General features: G+C 39.3%; 1 protein-coding gene across 1 annotated transcript; it reads left to right on the forward strand.

Annotated features, from left to right (window-relative positions):
• Positions 1-11669: 11669 nt before the first annotated feature.
• LOC134628651 (C-type lectin domain family 4 member M-like) lies at positions 11670-15616 on the forward strand. Its single transcript, XM_063475390.1, has 6 exons — positions 11670-11772; positions 12021-12110; positions 12524-12586; positions 12712-12854; positions 12955-13055; positions 14863-15616. The coding sequence occupies exons 1-6, from the start codon at positions 11736-11738 to the stop codon at positions 15008-15010; spliced, it is 582 nt and encodes a 193-aa protein (XP_063331460.1). The 5' UTR covers positions 11670-11735; the 3' UTR covers positions 15011-15616.
• Positions 15617-20339: the final 4723 nt, after the last annotated feature.

Here is a 20339-nt window from a genome sequence, read left to right on the forward strand (position 1 = left end):
TGATGAGATTCGAGCACAAAAATATTTGTTATGCCATTTGTCAGTAATGGTTAGAGCGCCACCTAGTGGGATGACTATAATCATGACTGAATGAGATGAAATTTTAGCTGGTGGTTAAATGCATGAATCCCATCAATGTGACATCAGATCGGACGCATTGGTTTTAGGTGTTGGGCTTGGCTCGACGTGCTGGGGTGCGAGGGCCCTCGTATCGCTGCTTGCAGCTTTAATTATTATTATTATTATTTTTTACCGAAATGAATTGCCTTTTTGAGGGCTTTAACATGCTCAAAAACTCTTGAAATTTTGCACACATGCCAGGTCTGGTGAAAAATTGTGTATTTTAATGGTTTTACATATGAGCACTGGGAAATGGCTCTAGAGCGCCACCTATGCGTTGTTAAATGCAGCCCTGCGAACACATGGTTTTAGTTACATGTATGAAATCTGGCACACATGTGTATCATGCCAAGACGAACAAAAAAGTCACTGGGCCCATTGATGCAAACCCAGCAGGAAGTCCGCAATTTAGAGGTGAAGGTGACATTTTGGCTCTAATTTTGCCATTTCCATGCCTCGAACTTTTTCGAACTCCTCCTTGGGATTTGGTCGTATAAGCTTCATATTTGGTCAGTTTCAACTACACACCTGGGCCATGTTAAATTGCGGAGCTTTTGAGTTTTCACAATACGGTGAGGCCGTGGCGCCATGGCGAATTTCGATGACTCGCCATGAAAATCTTATTGTCTCTCATTCTGTCATACATGGTCCGACCTGGACCAAAGAGCACACATATAATAAGGCTTCACCCCTGAAAATATTTCAACTGCCATATTTGACACCAAGGAGAGCGCCACCTAGTGGCAACAGGAAATGTCATGTTTTACACTTTCGGGTACAGTATTGTAATGGGTGACATCTGCAGCCTCAAATTTCTCCAGGTAAGCCTTAAGGAGTTGGTCTTGGGTTACAGTGAAAACTGTGACTTTTCATCAGAGGGTGTGACCCCTGCAGCATGGCGAACGTTGATGTCTCGCCATGAAGAAACAAATTAGTATAACTCATTGAAATCCAGTCTGATCAGAACTAGATTTAACAGGCATGATGTCAGACCCGCCCTGAACAGATTGATGTGCCCATTGTCAGGAATACGTAGAGCGCCACCTAGTGGCAACAGGAAATGTCATGTCTTTCATTTTGTTGTACTGATTTTCACAGGTACGTCGTGGCCACCTCAAAAGCGGTGAATATCACGATCAGTCCCTCGTGATGCTTCAGTGAGAAAATTGTGATTTTAAACTGAACGGCGCGCCCTGGTGGCAACGCAGTTCACCATGAAAGATGAAGTGGATTTTGAAGGGCTTGGAAAGTTTAAGAAGTCTTGAAACTTGGCGTACACCTCCAATCTGATGAGGGCTTTCTGGTTATGTGATCATTTTCATTGAATAGCACAAAATGGCTCCGCAGCGCCCCCTACAAAATTTCAAAACAACAGCCCCTGCTCTGTGTTTTATGTATGAGTCTGAAACCTGGTACGCTTATGGGAGATATCAAGATGTACAAAAAAGTCTCTTGGAGCAATATCCCAAATCCAACAGGAAGTCAGACATTTTAAAATGAATGTGTAATTTTGGCGACATTTTCCCCTTCTTTTCAGGCACCGTTCTTTGACGAACTCCTCCAAGGGATTTCATCATATTGCCGGGATCTCCTGTGTGTGGAATCTAACAACCTTTGTGATGTTAAATTGCGAAGCTTTTTACGTTCAGGGAAAAGGGGTGGTCATGGCGGCACTTGGAGTTTTAATCGCTCGCCAAAAAGCAGTAATCTGCTGTCACTCAAAAACACAATGTTCAATCGCTCCCAAAGGTCACAGTTATGATGAGACTCGAGCTCGGAAATGTTTGTTATGCCATTTGTCAGTAATGGTTAGAGCGCCACCTAGTGGGACGACTATAATCATGATTGAATGAGATGAAATTTTAGCTGGTGGTTAAATGCATGAATTCCATCAATGTGACATCAGGTCGGACGTACTGGTTTTAGGTGTTGGGCGTGGCTCGACGCGCCATGGGTGCGAGGGCCCTCATAACGCTGCTTGCAGCTTTAATTAGGGCCCGAGCACCGAGAGTGCGAAGGCCCTATTGTATCTGCTCCGTTTATTATTATTTTTTTATTTTTTATTTATTTTTTTTTTTTTACCGAAATGAATTGCCTTTTTGAGGGCTTTAACATGCTCAAAAACTCATGAAATTTTGCACACATGTCAGGTCTGGTGAAAAATTTTATATTTTAATGGTTTCACATATGAGCACTGGGAAATGGCTCTAGAGCGCCACCTATGCCTCAAAAAAGTTAGTGGGCCCATTGACGCAAACCCAACAGGAAGTCCGCAATTTAGAGGTGAAGGTGACATTTTGACTCTAATTTTGCCATTTCCATAACAGACCCGCCCTGAACAGATTGATGTGCCCATTGTCAAGAATACGAAGAGCGCCACCTAGTGGCAACAGGAAATGTCATGTCTTTCATTTTGTTGTACTTACTTTTACAGGTTCATCGTGGCCACTTCAAAAGCGGTGAATATCACCATCAGTCCCTCATGATGCTTCAGTGAGAAAATTGTGACTTTAAACTGAACGGCGCACCCTGGTGGCAACGCAGTTCACCATGAACAATGAATTGGCTTTTGAGGGGCTTGGAAAGTTTAAAATGTCTTGAAATTTGGCGCACACCTCCAATGTGATGAGCGCTTTCTTGTTATTTTACCATTTTCATTGAATAGCCCAAATGGCTCCACAGCGCAACAACAGCCCCTGCTCTGTGTTTTATCTATGAGTCTGAAACCTGGTAGGCTTATGGAAGATATCAAGATGTACAAAAAAGTCTCTTGGAGCAATATCCCAAATCCAACAGGAAGTCAGCCATTTTGAAATTAATGTGTTATTTTGGCGACAATTTCGCTACTTTTCAGGCACCGTTCTTTGACGAACTCCTCCAAGGGATTTCATCATATTGACCCAATCTCCAGTGTGTTGAATCTAAAGACCTTTGTGATGTTAAATTGCGAAGCTTTTTACGTTCAGGGAAACGGGGTGGTCATGGCGGCATGTGGAGTTTCAATCCCTCGCCAAAAAGCAGTAATCTGCTGTCACTCCAAAACAAAATGTCCAATCTCTCCCAAAGATGGCAGGTGTGATGAGACTCGAGCTCGGAAATGTTTATTATGCCATTTGTCAGTAATGGTTAGAGCGCCACCTAGTGGGATGACTATAATAATAGTTGAATGACATAAAATTTAAGCTGGTGGATAAATGCATGAATTCCATCAATGTGACATCAGATCTGAAGCGCTGGTTTTTAGATGTTGGGCTTGGCTCGACATGCTGGGGTGCGAGGGCCCTCATATCGCTGCTTGCAGCTTTAATTATTATTATTATTATTATTATTATTATTATTATTATTATTATTACGGCAAATGAATCGGCCTTTTGAGGGCCTAAACATGCTCAAAACTCACATCAGGTCTGGTGAAAATTTACGTATTTTAATGTCCTCAGAAATATCAAGGGAAAATTGGCTCAGTAGCGCCACCTACAAAAATGAAAAACGCGAGCCCCCGATGTGGGTATGACCTACATGTATGAAACTCGGAACACATATCTAACGTTCAGAGACGCACAAAAAAGTCTGTTATGGCCATGTCCTAAACCCAACAGGAAGTCCGCCATTTCGATGTGAATGTGACATTTTGACCCTAATTTTGCCATTTCCATGCCTCGAACTTTTGCGAACTCCTCCTTGGGATTTGGTCGTATAAGCTTCATCTTTGGTCAGTGTCAACTACACACCTGGGCCATGTTAAATTGTGGAGCTTTTGAGTTTTCACAATACGGTGAGGCCGTGGCGCCATGGCGAATTTTGGTGACTCGCCATGAAAATCTTATTGCCTCTCATTCCGTCATACATTCTCCGACCTGGACCAAAGAGCACACATATGATAAGGCTCCACCCCTGAACATATTTCAACTGCCACATTTGACATCAGGGACAGCGCCACCTAGTGGGAACAGGAAATGTCATGTTTTACACTTTGGGGTACAGTATAGTGATGAGTGACATCTGCAGCCTCAAATTTCTCCAGGAAAGCCTTAAGGAGTTGGTCTTGGGTTACAGTGAAAACTGTGACTTTTCACAAAAGGGTGTGACCCCAGCAGCATGGCGAACTTTGATGTCTCGCCATGAAGAAACAAATCAGTATAACTCAATGAAATCCAGTCTGATCAGTACGGGTCTTTACAGGCGTGATGTCAGACCTGCCCTGAACAGATTAATATGCCCATTGTCAGGAATACGCAGAGCACCACCTAGTGGGAACGGGAAATGTCATGTCTTTCATTTTGTTGTACTGATTTTCACAGGTTCATCGTGGCCACCTCAAAAGCGGTGAATATCACCATCAGTCCCTCGTGATGCTTCAGTGAGAAAATTGTGATTTTAAACTGAACGGCGCACCCTGGTGGCAACGCAGTTCACTATGAAAGATGAAGTGGCTTTTGAGAGGCTTGGAAAGTTTAAAAAGTCTTCAAATTTGGCGCACACCTCCAATGTAATGAGGGCTTTTTTTGTTATGTGATCATTTTCATTGAATAGCGCAAAATGGCTCCACAGCGCCCCCTACAAAATTTCAAAACAACAGCCCCTGCTCTGTGTTTTATGTATGAGTCTGAAACCTGGTAAGCTTATAGGAAAAAAAGTCTCTTGGAGCAATATCCCAAATCCAACAGGAAGTCAGCTATTTTAAAATTAATGTGTAATTTTGGCGACATTTTCCCCTCTTTTCAGGCACCGTTCTTTGACGAACTCCTCCAAGGGATCTCATCAGATTGACGTGATTTCCAGTGCGTGGCATCTAAAGACCTTTGTGATGTTAAATTGCGAAGCTTCTTACGTTCAGGGAAACGGGGTGGTCATGGCGGCACGTGGAGTTTCAATCACTCACCAAAAAGCAGTAATCTGCTGTCACTCAAAAACACAATGTCCAATCTCGCCCAAAGGTCGCAGTTATGATGAGACTCGAGCTCGGAAATATTTGTTATGCCATTTGTCAGTAATGGTTAGAGTGCCACCTAGTGGGAGGACTATAATCATGATTGAATGAGATGAAATGTTAGCTGGTGGTTAAATGCATGAATTCCATCAATGTGACATGAGATCGGTGTTGGGTGTGGCTCGACGCGCCGGGGTGCGAGGGCCCTCATAACGCTGCTTGCAGCTTTAATTTTATTTTTTTTTCAGTTCTTACAGACGGGACAGACATGACTGGGGGATAGGAAGAAAGGAAGAAAGGAAGGAAGGAATAAAGAAAGAAAGAAAGAAAGAAAGAAAGAAAGAAAGAAAGAAAGACAGGGGAAGAGGGACAGTGAGAAAGGGCACTTAAAAAAATCACATGGATCACCTGTTGAGAAACAAGCATAAAAGAGAGCAACATAATAAACACAACACCAATGCAATAATTTAGCTAAGAGTAAATAACAGTAGATACTAAATATTGAATGTTATTGTGCAGCACGTAAGATCCACAGCGCACAATGTGCTTTTATTTAGCAGCCAAGAAAGGTGCTAGTTTGTGTCTGTGAACACCCGTGTGTACACCTGTGTGCACACCTGTGTGGATGAGCGTGCTTGTATTCAAAAGGTTTCTCCATGTAACGATCTGCAGGAGGAGGTGTGGAGGCAAATTTCTTTTCTCATGTATTAATCATAATAATCATATCACATTAGTTATAGTAGTATCACTTTCTCATTTTACTATAGTAAGAGTACTCCTATCACTAGTTTGCATGCATGTGGAATGTTAACACAGTGAAGCCATTGTAATGGGAGACACTGAACAGATAGTGGGACTCCTGCTTATCAGGGATATAAATCCTTAGGTGATGGCCAAGCAGAAAACAAGGTCGTAATTCTCTCTGTGAGAGAGAAGGTATAGCCCCCCCGTGAGAGGGGCTAACATGTGAGAGTTGTTGAATGTTCTTTGTCTGTGTCTCTGTATATAAGATGTAAGGGCGGTGGCCAAAATTTAGAGATGATCCTGGTGTTTCACTGGGATGCTCTCTCCACATTGCAATGTGTTAATTAAACCCACTTCAAATCAAGCTCACTGGGTGTGTTGCAGGTTATTGTTAAAATTTCCATAACAGAGGTCAGAGAGGAGGAGTCTAAGACCCGACCTGACACACAGACACAAACGTGCATTCCTAGCCTCGTGCACACATATACCACACATATACAAATACTCAGCACTCACCCAACATGGAGACGGACAGAAATAGACACTGTATACACAATCACACTCCCCAAACATACTCTATACCCCAGGTCCGGGTACCTTCGCCCCCAGAGGGGTAAACTGCACCTCGACCCAGGAAATGTTACGCTTTTCCCTGGGGTGGAGACAAGCAGTCCGCCCCCGGCTCCGCAGTAGCAGGGAGGACCCGCATCCCAGACCCCAATCGGACAGCCAACTCTTCCTCCCAGCCCCTCTGCCCCGGTGGCTAACAGAGAAGATATTTTCCATTTTCTGTTTTGCTTATTGTCAATGTACTAAATTCATTTTTTGTTTGCTTGGACCTGACAATTATACAATACAATAATGTATGAGAAAGCAGTTAAAAGATATAAGAGTTTTTTGTATATACTTCCTGATAATAGGGAGTTGGATGGTCCATGAGCTAGGTAGGTAGGTGAAGTTCTTAATGATATTAGAGGCTCTGTGCTTCTATCTGTACATCTCAGTCACAGACGCAGACTAGTAAGACAGGGCAGTTGTTAAAGCCTTCTGCATTGAATTCATATGTGAATCAGCCATATGTTCTGGACCGATGAAGAATATTTTGATTCTGTCACCAGTAGAAGGTTGCTGCAGCAGAATTTGGCAAGAGCACTGATGTTTGTTTTGCTTGGGAGGTTTGCAGAATTTGACTACAGTCCACCTGTTGATTTGATGGCACATAAGAAATTAACCCATAAAATACAATTAATCCCCTTTAAATTTTCAGGATAAATATGCAGCAAGAGTACTGCGGATGCTGTAATTATAATAATAGTAGTAGTAGTTTAGTAAACAATTACTTCCAGACCTATTCATAGTAATCCATCCAGCAGCCAAATAAAAATAACCAAAAATGAATTAATTATACCAGTATCCGAATAATGAATTTTATCAGTTTAACATGAGATCTAAACAAAAAGTGTTTAAAAGCTGAAGAGGTGTAAACACTCCAAAGCAGCTGTGTACTGAACAAAACTGGTCTGTTGGAAGTTCAGAGAAGAAACTGAGCAATAATAAGAATCCAAGATCTGATTTCCAATTGAAATAAACCTTTGTGTTTTTTAAATGTCATTTCTGTTGATAAAACAATCATTTGTGTCATCATAACATATATCGGAAAGTTTATTACTTGACATCAAGATAATATAATTCTAATACGCTGACTGAACTGTTTGGTAGTCTGTAGATACTGCCGGATAATGCAAAACCAGGGGAAGAATGCAAAGCTAACTAAACCTCGTGCTATACTGATGAAATAATAAAATTATACTAGTAGATAGGAATACAAACTTTATTTCAGTCTAAATATTAATTCTAATAAATGTCCACATGAGCAGAGAAAAAGAAGGAAAACTTAAAAAATAGGTTAATTTTCTGTTCCCTACATTGTAGAGCACAGGTGTTGACCCCATGTGTCCCTGTGTCCTACCTGAATAAAATTTAGTAGGTCAATAGCAAGACTCTATAGAACTTTACTGAATGCTGATGTAGCAATTCAGCCATTTGATTCATGTTACAGCAGCTCAAGAGTGAATGAACATGGTGCAATAAAACTAGTTTTAGAAGTACTTACACTTTCATTTAAATTTACTTGAGTAGGGTTAGAGGTTGCCAAACTGGCACGTAGTCAAGTCTTGCTGGACAGCTTGCTGTACTTCTCAGGCACCTTCTTTGTCGCACCTTTCTGCAGCTCCGACAGTTGGCTAACCTCCCTCCGTGCTACTTTGCTCTTCCAGTATTGCTCTGTCTCTAGTCTTGGTGGTGCTTTTCTCATATTGTTCCCCTATCACTGAGAGAACTTCATTAAACAATTCAGAGAGTTCACATGGATCGGACTGACTCAGAAGAAGAGAGGACCTGGAAGTGGGTGAATGGGACTTTACTGAACAGAAGGTTCATAAATTCTCTTTATAATTTAAAGTCATAATCACTAATAATGTATCAGTATTGACCAATCATGACCAGTCATAAAACTGTTACAGTTACAGCTACAAAGTAGTTGCATTTTGCAGAAGTAATGTTGGTCATGTTGTATAAACAGTTTAAAGATGAGTGTAGCTGAAATGCATTCACAAATCAATAAATAAGTTTTTATCGTAGTAAGTAATTACTCAACCTTCAGTGAATTGTATTCTGTGACTGAATGTTTCGTGATATGTTGCAGCATCTGCAGGTATACACCTTAGATGTTCAGAGACTTGAGTTCAGTGTATGTGACAATATTTAATATTTAAACATTTAATCATTATCATTATTCATATTTAATCATATCATATTTATTCAATATTTAATCTTTATTTGATTTATTTAGTGGTTACTGTTTTACTGATGCAGGTTGAATTTCAAGCTACAGCTAATTTAAGGACCTCGTTCCTGTTTGTTTATAAGTTGTTGATATGCATCTCTGATTTCTTGTTAAAAGCTGATTCTTTAGTTTCAGATGGCACAATGGGGAGCTCAACAGCTATAATGGCCGAGATGAAGACTGTGGAGAAATGAAGATCATTAAAGATGAAAACAAATGGAATGACAGAGCATGCAAAAGTGAAAACTTTTGGATCTGTGAAAAGATTGTGGATCTGTAACTGGCTGTCGGACTAGTATTTTAAGCCACAGGGAAAACGGCTTATCATTATGCATGCAAGTTCAAACGCATATGGACATAAACCTTTTAGTACTCATGAACATTAAAATTAAATGCAAGAGAAATTGCATATAAACACAAGGATAAAGGCTATAAAGTGTATTAATGCACAACTAATAACAGGAAATATGTTGCGTTGCCACGTTTCCTGTTTTTGTGAACATCTCCCTTAATGCAGGTTCACAGCAACTAACAAGGGTTAGCAGCACTGTGAAATTTCTTTTACAAAGAAGGACAAATCAGGGACTTTGCTGTGTATTAATAAATTACTGCAACAGTGAAAACTGCTCAAGTGTGTGAACAAGAAAATCTCTGACTATGTAAAAGTAACATGGTTATATTAAGATGCATTTACAAGCTTTAGCTAAAAAGGCATGTTTGTATATAGTCGGCAAATATCCGACTGAACTTTATTTCTCTGTAAGACAGTATTAGCGTACTACTACATACTAAATAATAACAATTGTAACTATATTTTGTTGCCAAGTTACTCATTAAGTAAACTTCTTGCTGTGGTTAGCACTGTCACCTCAGTTAAATTTGGCAAAGTTGTTCTGAATCAGCCATTTTTACTAATAAACTGTATATCACATGAAAAGGACTGGATTTCAGTTTTCTTATAAAGAAGATCAGATTTATTGGCGATTTGTTTATAAACATTAAATATGCCTAAAAATCTTTTATAGGTGGCTATGTTGTTTAAACGTTTTCCTTTTGTTTTAATAATCCTGGTCATGCAGTTAAAGTATCATTGTGGAACTCAGCAACCTTTGTATGGAAGTGTGATTGGATGCTTGTATGTGTATGTCATATGCTATATATGAATATGAACTCTATGCAGGTCTGTACACCTCATAGACTATAGACTTAGACTATAAGTAGCAGCTAGGTGTTACTATTCAAATGCACTTAAATAACTGATCATTAGTTAGTGAGAGCACTTCTATAAAAACAGAGGTTTTGGGAGCTATATCAGACCCTACAGGTCTCAAATAGTTAATCTTAAATGTTAGATGCACAGGTTTGGGGAAAAGTAAACGCATCATACCAGCTGCCAAGCACGATGATGGAGGAGTGACGATTGGGCTCATTTTGTCGACCATGAATATTCCGGAGTCAAATGTGATGCATCTGTCCTATGATTTAAGCTTGACCCTCATCTCTCCTCCACTCACAGGTTGAGGACCGGGTCCCCATAGGACTGTGTGCTGAGCCCCCTCCTGTATTGCCTCTACACCTACGACTGCAGTTTGGCCCACAACAACAACAACAACCTCATCATCAAGTTTGCTGATGACACCACGGTAGTCGAACTCATGTCAAGGGGAGAGAAAAAGGGAGACAGAGAGGAAGTCTTAAAGTTGGCAGCATGGTGTTCAGAGAACAACCTGGCACTGAACACCAAGAAAACCAAAGAGAACATTGTCAACTTCAGGAGGCACAGCACTGACTTATCATCAACGGTGAGTGTGTGGAGAGGGTCCACACCTTCCGGTTTCTCTGTGTCCTTATCTCCACTGACATCTCCTGGACAGACAACACTACAGCGGTGGTCAAGGCCCAGCGGCTGCACTTCTTGAGGGTCCTCAGGAAGTACAAATTGGACTCCAACCTGCTGCTGACCTTCTACTGCTCGTCTATTGAGAGCCTGCTGACATACTGCATCACAGTATGGTATGGCAGCTGCAGTGGGGCTTCAGAGAGTATTCAAGGCAGCACAGAAGATCATCAGCTGCCCTCTCCCCTCCCTGATCGACATTAATTCTTCCCGGTGCCTCCGCAGAGCAGCAAATATTGTCAAAGACAGCTCCCACCCTGGTTTTGATCTGTTCAACCTGCTTCCCTCAGGGAAGAGCTACAGGTGCATCAGCACAAAGACTGACAGATGCAAAAATAGTTTCTTCCCAAAGAACCAGCCATAACCACCCTGAGCTCACACATGCACTGACAACACAGTTTCACCCCCCAATCCAAGGAATTTCCTCTATACACAGACTACACATCTACCATCACCACTGTGCAATACTTAATTTACATGCAATGACCCACACTGTAAATATATAAGGCTATGTATTTATTTATTTTTTTCCCAATTTGTATAATTGTACATTTTATTTATTTATTTTTGAATACTGTTCATATGTAAATAGTCACCCACCTTTTCCCACATGTCTGCATTGAGTATGAGATGCCCTGTATCTTATTGTATATGTGTATAGTGGCAATAAAAGGCATTCTATTCTAAAGCTGGGTCATGTAAAGGACAACGATCCCAAGCTCAGCAGAAAATCTGCAACAGAATAGCTGAAAAAGAAAAATCATGGTGTTGCAACACCCCAGTCAAGGTCCAGACCTCAACCGGAAGGAAATGCTGTGGTAGAACCTTTACAGCGCTGTGCTGAAATTAATGCCCACAAACCTTAAGGAACTGAAGCCACGGTGTAAAGAAGAGTGGGCCAAAGATCCTCCACAATGATGTGAAAGATTGATAAAGTCCCACAGAGACGTACTACTTTATGTTATTGCCAAAAGCAGATATAATAGTTGAATCAGAGGGTTCATTGGTTTCTATGGTGGTAAGTAAGCAGGGGCAAATATGTAGAAAAAGTGTCAGTATTTTGAGGAACAGGAGTTTGTTTTTTCAGTGTTAAAAAGGGGAAACAGGAAAAAGAGAAATCACTTTGTGGATTAGTTCAAAATATCATTATATGAGTACATTCCTTTATCTTATCCTGATAAAATAAAGAACAGCCTGAGATGGACTATGAAAATGTACCTGATACATCAGCAAGAAGTAAGTATCTTAAAGATTGTTTATTTTTTTCATTTCAGCTCGGCGGGAGTATGTGCTCCACCATCGTCCACCATCGTGGGCAATGTCAGAATCAGGTGGTTTTGTTCAAAAACAAACAGATCCAACCAACTGTGTGGAGTTTCTTTTCATCTGCTGGCAGTAATATGAAAATACTTTTTAGACATTTGAGTCTTTTTGCTGTTTAATAAATATGATTTTGTGTTTGTCTATTTGATTTCTGCACACAGAAAGAAAACTCTGCAGACTAGTTGTTCTGAGCTTTGGACTTCTGTTTATTCTTCAAGTTATTCTCAGCATTTCCCTGCGACTGGCTCTTTGTGAGTTCACTTACATTTTCTCTGTAATGTGAAATTCATCATTTGAATAGTGTAAGAACAGAAGTTAGAAATAATTACCATTATCATCGGAAAAACTGCAACTAACTCCACTTAATTCAAGTTTATTTTTATAGCACTCTATTATAACATCACAGTCTACTTACTTTATCAGCAGTTTACTTAATGAGGCCAAAACCTCATATTATTATATAAGACTGGAATAATTTATAAAATAATTACAAAACACTTACAGCTGTCTGTCCACTCCTTTTATAAAGAAATGTGGCCCTCTAACACATACTATCATATTTCTTTACTGCAAACTGTCTTGGCCTCCATCCATCTGTGGAATAACTGAATAAATTAAAGATATCTAAATGCATCTTTTAACATAATGTTTTATTTCACATCAGACCAGGCCACTAAAAATGAGACTAAAGAAGAAGAGTCACTGAGGAGGAGGCTGAATATGTTTGGTAAGTATGATGCTGGAAATTAAGAGTCAAATCTTTAATATTAGCCCATTTTACTAATAGTATTATCATTAGTGAAGTCGATGAAAACGTTTTCTTTTATCTTTTTATGTTTACATTTTGAACAGATCTCAATACCCAACAAGGATGGGTATACTTCAGGGACAGTTTTTATTACATTTCGTATATTAAAAAGTCCTGGAGTGACAGCAGAGAGGACTGTTTGCAAAGAGGTGCAGACCTGGTGATTATCAGCAGCACAGAGGAACAGGTACAGTCTGTGATTCTGAAATCTGCAAGAGTTGAAACAAAATTTTAAGAACTGCAAGATTACTAAGATTTATTTTCTTGATTCTTTTACTGCGAACAAGAACTTCATAAGGCTGTTCAGGCGTAACACGTGGATCGGACTGAGTGACACAGAGGAAGAGGGGACGTGGAAGTGGGTGGACGGGACTTTGCTGAACAGCAGGTCCATACATTTTTAATTTTAAATAATAAATGCTGATAATTTATAAATCAATCCTAATCTCAATAAAACCCCACAAAGCAGTAGTAATCAATCATAATAAAATCCTCCATCCATCAGCAGCAGCACTTTATTCATCTTCACTGTTTGTTGTGTAAATATACTTGAAATAAATGTATTATTGTTCAAAATTGGTATGATATTAAAATATTCTTCTATTAGAATAGAATAGAATAGAATAGAATAGAATAGAACCGAGTACATTTTATTTTCACATGTAAATATAACTAAAATAACAACTATAAAAAAACACATAAAAACTTTGTAGACATATAAAAAACTAAGTAAAGACATAAAGTTGTCATGAATATTTCTATACCCACATAATGTTTATGCTCAAAAAGAAGTAGGATGAAGTTTGCATTTATTTGTTCCCACCTCCTTATTATCAAATTCCATAATTTGCAAATCAGAATTCACAGTTTGGCATATTATCCCACAATATACATGTTTAACTGCATAGAAGTCTACACTCATATAAAATACTCACATAAAAGAATTAAAGTTCACAAACCAAAACATTTTTACATTTGCCAAACACCCCGTCATTAACACCCCACTAAATCTCTGTGCCTTGTCCACATAATCTCTTTTAGATTTGTTTTTAAACTGAGTTATGTTTGGGCATTGTTTCATATGGAATTACATCGATGTGACAGTTATCTTAATGAAAACTTTGGGTTACGCTCGCCTTGATCTATATAAGATATTTTTATGTTTGTCACACTAAAATGTTTTAGATCATCAAACAAATTTAAATTTTAGACAATGATAACACAAGTAAACACAGAATGCAGTTTGTAAATGAAGGTGTTTATTAAGGGGGGAAGAATGCCAAACCTACACGGCCCTGTTTGAAAAAGTAATTTCATCCCTGTTTGTGGATAATGGCTCTCACTGTGGTTTGCAAGAGTCCCAAAGCCTTTGTAAACTTTTCCAGACTGATAGCTGTCAGTGACTTTGTTTCTCAGGTGTTTCTTTATATCGTGGCATGGTCTGTTGATTTTGAGATCTTTTAGGCTGCTTCACTTTGTCCGACTGGTTCTATTTAATTGATTTAATTAAATGATTGTATTTAATTGATTCAACAGGTCTGCTAGTAATCAGGCCTGTGTGTGTTTAATGAAACTGAACTCAGTGGTTAATCACAGTGAATTCGTGATTTAACAAGAGGGCCAGTTACTTCTTCACACAGATAGGACCAGATAGGTTTGGATTACTTTTCTCCCTTAATCAATGAAATCATCATTTAAAAACTGCATTTTTTGTATACTCAGGTTATCTTTGTCTAATATTAAAATTTGTTTGATGATCTGGAAAATGTAGGTGGGACAAAAATGCAAAACAGGAAACCAGGGGGTAAACACTTTTTCACACCTCTGTAAGCTATAAGATAAGATCTATATTATAAGATAATATAATATATTCAGTGGGTGGATATCTGTGACTAAATATCTCTTAATGTGCAGTGGTATCTCATTTTGTGTAACTTGGGTTTTGTAATACGCACACACTTTGTTTTTATCACTATCTGCTTATTACTTTATTCAATTTAATTCAATTTTATTTATATAGCACCAAATCACAACAGCAGGTGCCTCAGTGTGCTTTAGGATTAAGGTTTGGGTTAGGATACCGTGTGTGTAGGACTTAAAGTCAGAGCTAATTTGAAGACTTTCTCCTTTGTTTATAAGTTGCTGAAATGCAAATCTTCATTTCAGCAACTTGGCTGAAAGGCAACTTTCTTTAGTTTCAGATACTGGCGAACCGGGGAGCCCAACAGCCTTGGAGACGAAGACTGTGGCGTGATGGCAGCCAATGACGAAGAAAACTGCTGGAATGACGCAAACTGCAGGGATGAAAACTTTTGGATCTGTGAAAAAAAGGTGGAACAGTGATCAGTAGCAGGGAAATTGTCCCATCACATACAGATGTTAACACGTTTGTCTTGACTGCTGGCTTGCTAGGTTGTGGAAAATCCTTTGAATTGATAATTTGTGAGTCTTTTATATCTGCTTTTAAATTCCTTAGAGAGACACCTCTAAAGGGAAGTCTGAAGCATGTAGATGAAACCCTATTTATAAATTGCTGTTAAACATTAAGTTCCTGTTATTATTGTATACTTACTAACACATACATAGAGTTCCACTAGCTGATGCAATTTTTAAAATAATTCAAATGTTGAGAGAATACCAATATAATAGATGAGATTTTCTTTTATATTACATTTAAAATTCCAAAGTTCTCACTTTGTTGTTTGAATAAACTCAGTTTTCTGGTTTTAACATTTCGTTTAAGCAGGGTATGCTGTTGCAGGCTATTAAAGAACACTTCTTTGTTTCTGTTCCATAACAGCTGCTATAAACGCTACTAAGCCATCTTTCACATAACAACGCTAAGCTCTGAGATCATGTTACTGTAAATACAACAAGACAAAAGTCTCTGTACAAAAACAAACATCCTTGATTTGTGAGCATTAAGAAATTGAAACATATTTTTCTCTCTATCTGCATGTAGCTTAACTTAATTTGAGTGTGTGAAGGAAAACTGTGCATTAAAGTGAACTTCCTTATATTAATCTTTCTCATTTCTGATGCAAAAGAAAAAGCAAAGAATAACAACATATACAAGAGCATTGGTGACTTTTACAAAGTATGCGCGTCAGCAGCCATTTTGTAACTTTGTAGTTCTTATATAGTTATAATTTTCTATCCTACTTGAGCAGTCAGGGCTTTTTGTTCGCACACACACACATTCATACAAGCTCTTTTTCTGCCGAACCAGTTTCTATTTAACACACATGAAAACTGTGATGAAAGCATGTTCCATATCTTGCTCAAGGACACTGAAACTGGAGTAGTTAATCAGAGCAGTTAATCCTGGAATATCTAGTATGGACAGAATTTCACAAACTGACTTGTTGTAATGGTGGCCATCTGGTTACAGCCAGATGGATAAAATCATGCTAAAAAGCCTCTAAAGCCTCTATTGATCATATTAACTATGTATCACTCACACAGGAAAAAGAGAAGTATTGCGACATATTTTTGCATGTGAGATGTACACTTTGAAAACAGGACAGACGTACAGATGCTACAGGGAGAAACTCACCCTGTTCCTTTTCAGATGCTGCAATGATAAAAACCTGATGAAGCATGCATTAACGGGCGATATCTATGACAGCTCTGTAGCGTTCTTATTTAGATATCATGTGCAAGTTCCTAAATGACCTTTATTCAACACATCTGCTGTTTATTAAAAAAAAGAAAAAAACTTCACACCCAGTACACCTCTCACATCCGAATGAAATGTAACTGACACCAAATTAGAAGTGAGAACTTGTTTCTTTTTATCTTCTTCAGTGTCCCATCCCACAAGGCTCAGTTTAACTGTGCGGTATTTACCTTTTGGTTGTTCAGTTTGTCTTTAGTTATTTAAAGCAGAATGCAAAGTGTTATGTTAAGGCACTAACATGACACCATTATTTCATCTTACAATGTTGTGCCAAAGCTCAGTGTTGGGCTTTAATTCAATGCTTTTGTTTAGTTAATCCTTCACCTTTATTTCTGTCTGAATAATGTTTTCTTATGTTGTTCATTTTATCTTCTTCTTTCTTGTGCTCCCTGTATGGGTCACCACAGAGGATCATCTATCTATCCCCAGTATCCTCTTCTGTCACACCACCTCTCTACATGTCCTCCTTCACTACATTGATGAATGTTCTCTTCCTCTTTTCTTCTGCCTGGTAGCACCATATTCAATATCCTTTGTCCTGTTTACTCTCTCTTCACCTCCAAAACAATCTTTAAATACCCCAGTCCTATCTACACCACAGTAGGACAGCTTGAATTCACCTTCGATGCTCCTGGCTTTCCTTCCCTTCAACCTGGTTTCCTAAACAAAACAATATAACTACTTCCATCATATCTCCATCATACCTGATTCTTTATCAGCTATAGTCCCTACATTTAAAGCCTTCATGCTGCCTAAGCAGCTCTGACCTGTTTATCTGTGTCAATATCTGCATCCTGTGGTGTATAACACTAGACAGGGACAACACATTTTTAAGGTTATGTGAGCAGCAGCATTGCAGTTCAGTGTTCACTCTGTTACTTGAGTTGCTCCTGGGCAGGTTTTTTCCAGTGTAGAGAACTTCATCCTCCCTCTGACGTAAGGAACGGCCAATGCTGTGGGGAGTGTGTTTCATCTGCAACAATGTTTTGGTGGGTGGTACATGTCAAAGTAATATCCACATGAATGCCAGAGTGCGATTGTGACTACTTTGTGATTGGGTGAATGATACTTGCGTTAGTGCTTTGAGTGCTCCATTGAGTAGAAAGCAGCTGCATAAGTCCATTTACTATTTACTTTTTTAGTGGTCTTCCACTTTTCCTCCTTTCTCCTAGCTATATCTTCAGCATCTTTTGTCCAAGATATCCACTACAGAAGGACGAGAACGATATCAGAAGGACACCTCAGTCCTTCTGAAGTAGGGGAGACCGGGGATAGTTGTAACGTGGATCAGTTGTAACACTTCCAATTTCTCCAATCAGGGCTAAGTTTCAAATGATGTGATTCATCCTGTGCATGCCCAATTCAGTTCTGCTATCACATGTGAAAAATCAGCACATTTTATCAAACACAGACAATTTAACACGAAAAAAAGTAATTTGTATGCCAAAAAGTAAGTTTTTCTACTTTATTTCAATTTCTAATAGCATTATCTGCTTTGCAGTTAAACTCATCAAACTTAAATTATGTTATTTGTATGTCTATGGGGATATATTCTGTGTAGGTCTTTAGTACTAATGTTTTAGCCGTTGGCTGTAATGTTAGCTAGTTCATGGCTATAGGAGTCTGGGTCAGTTGTAACAGCAACAGTCTGGGTTAGTTGTAACAATAATGCAGATGTTACAACTTACCACACTATTACTTTAACTTATATTAAACAAGTTGGGGCAACGACATCAGCAGAGAGAGGTTCACTGGTCGCCTTTGTATATGCGGTTAATGCCATTGGCAGTGTTGGGGAGTAACGGAATACATGTACCGCCGTTACGTATTCAGAATACAAAATATGAGTAACTGTATTCCGTTACAGTTACCGTTTAAAAAGGTGGTATTCAGAATACAGTTACTTTGGTGAAATAAATGGAATACACGGCGGTACTTCCTTGTTTCATATTGTCGCGGGTCAGGATTGTTTGGGTTTGTTTGACAGCTACGTTTTGTTGTTCCAGGCGGCAGTGTTACGGTTGCCATGGTTACAGGGTGACGCTCTCTCTCTGCCTGTTTCCTGGGTGAGAGAGCGCTTTTTTGTTGTTGTTGTTGTTGTGCTAAGCTAAAAGGCAGAATGCTACAGGCATAGCTCTAAAGAATGTAGCCTGATGGGCAGTGTAGTCCGTGCTGCAGGGAGAATGGACTGTCATACACGTTATGTGTCTGTGAGCGAGGGAGGGAGAGAAAGGAAAAGTCCGAGCTGTCACGGAGCAAAAACGGGAGCTGGAAGCATGTAAATATAATAATAACCACTGCAGCCAAGAAGAGTGCCTGACGAGCCCATTTGTAAGTAAGCTATTAAGACTCAACTGTACACTGTGTTCGTGTTTTCCTCCGGAAACAATAAGTTCCGTTGGAGCAGCCTTTCAACGCCTCTCTCTGTCTCCCGCAAGCAAAGTTGACCCAGACAACAAAGTAAAGCTAGTTTTCGGCTACCAGCCCGACACTAACCCGACGTATTAGCCAGAGGTCCCTTTACTACGTTTCGGACCTTCAGTAACAGTAATAAATCACAGCAATAGTACATTCACGTAGTTGTAAACAGCATGATAATATATTAAGTATTCCATAGTATTCAGAATACGTTACTCTCATTGAGTAACGTAACGGAATACGTTACAGAATACATTTTGGGGCATGTATTCAGTATTCTGTAGTGGAATACATTTTAAAAGTAACCTTCCCAACACTGGCCATTGGCAACACAACCACTGTTTGTGTTCCCACACATACATTATGCAGACCACTGTGTCAGAGATGGACCAGTAGTGGTAGTGGAAATAAATCAGGATGGGTGCAAGAAACAGATTTCCTCATCTTTCTGAAGCATTTTGCAAACCACACCAAGGTAAGCCATGATAAAAAGTAATGGAATTGCGATGCTGGTGCACAACTACATTTTTTCAGCTTCATTGTTATGTTCAAAAGTTGGTGCAAGAGTTGTAGGTTATAATGCCCACTGAGCCAATGAGGCCAAACTCAAGGAAGACCAACCAAAATTAATGAAATATTCAGTTGCAGAAAATTCCATAATTTGTCTTTTTTGGGGGGGTTGGAATATGTTCAAAAGCTAGATTTCTGCATTCTGTCACACACACATAGCTACATAAATGGCTCTAAGTCAGGGGTGTCCAAACTTTTTTCGCTGAGGGCCACATACATAAAAATATAGGACGGGCTGGGCCACTTACTAGAAATTAGGTATATAACCTTTACTGTTTTAAAAATCACTTAAAAATGGTCAAATGTGTTATATTGTTGAATATAATTAAAGACAAAACTGCCTTCATCACAGCTTTCCATAAATGGATCTTTACTGATTTATGCAGAAAAAGCTTTGGTAGCTCATTCTCAGAACAGCAGCCTCAGATTTCTTCTTAGACAGAAGATTTACAGTACAGAGAAAAAAACAAAGGGGAAAATGGGACGGGTAAATTTCAAGTTTGTTATTTAAGTTATTAGGCTTAGCAACACACCTATTAACGTTCGTTTGAAACCGTTATCAACATTAACAGACTGAACTGGACTTAATAACAGGAGTGCATATAATTTTAGTAAATTATTCTGGTGAGTATCAGCTGCGCTGGGTATGTAAATCGGGCCATCCAGCTGCGGTGCTGATCCGACGCCACTCGTGCCAAAAAATCCGGACAAATGTCACTTGATCAAGGAGGAAATCTGCATCAGATGAGATCAGCTGACTTTGCATGTGCGTGCGCTGTGCACAGCGGTGTGTAGTCTGTGTGTTAACAAGAAAAACGCATATAAGAAAGTGGTGCGCAAAAGCAGGGTAGTGACAGAATCGATGCGCATTATTGATATTTGAAGCACGTGTACCTGCACGTTAACACACGGGTACTGTGGAATACATTTTTACTCACCTAAAGTGCTCGTGCTCTCGTTCACTCCCCGCAAAGAAATTAGCAGCTGTGCGGTGTCTGTGGCATC

The sequence above is a fragment of the Pelmatolapia mariae genome, linkage group LG6, assembly GCF_036321145.2.
Source record: "Pelmatolapia mariae isolate MD_Pm_ZW linkage group LG6, Pm_UMD_F_2, whole genome shotgun sequence".
NCBI lineage: Eukaryota > Metazoa > Chordata > Actinopteri > Cichliformes > Cichlidae > Pelmatolapia > Pelmatolapia mariae.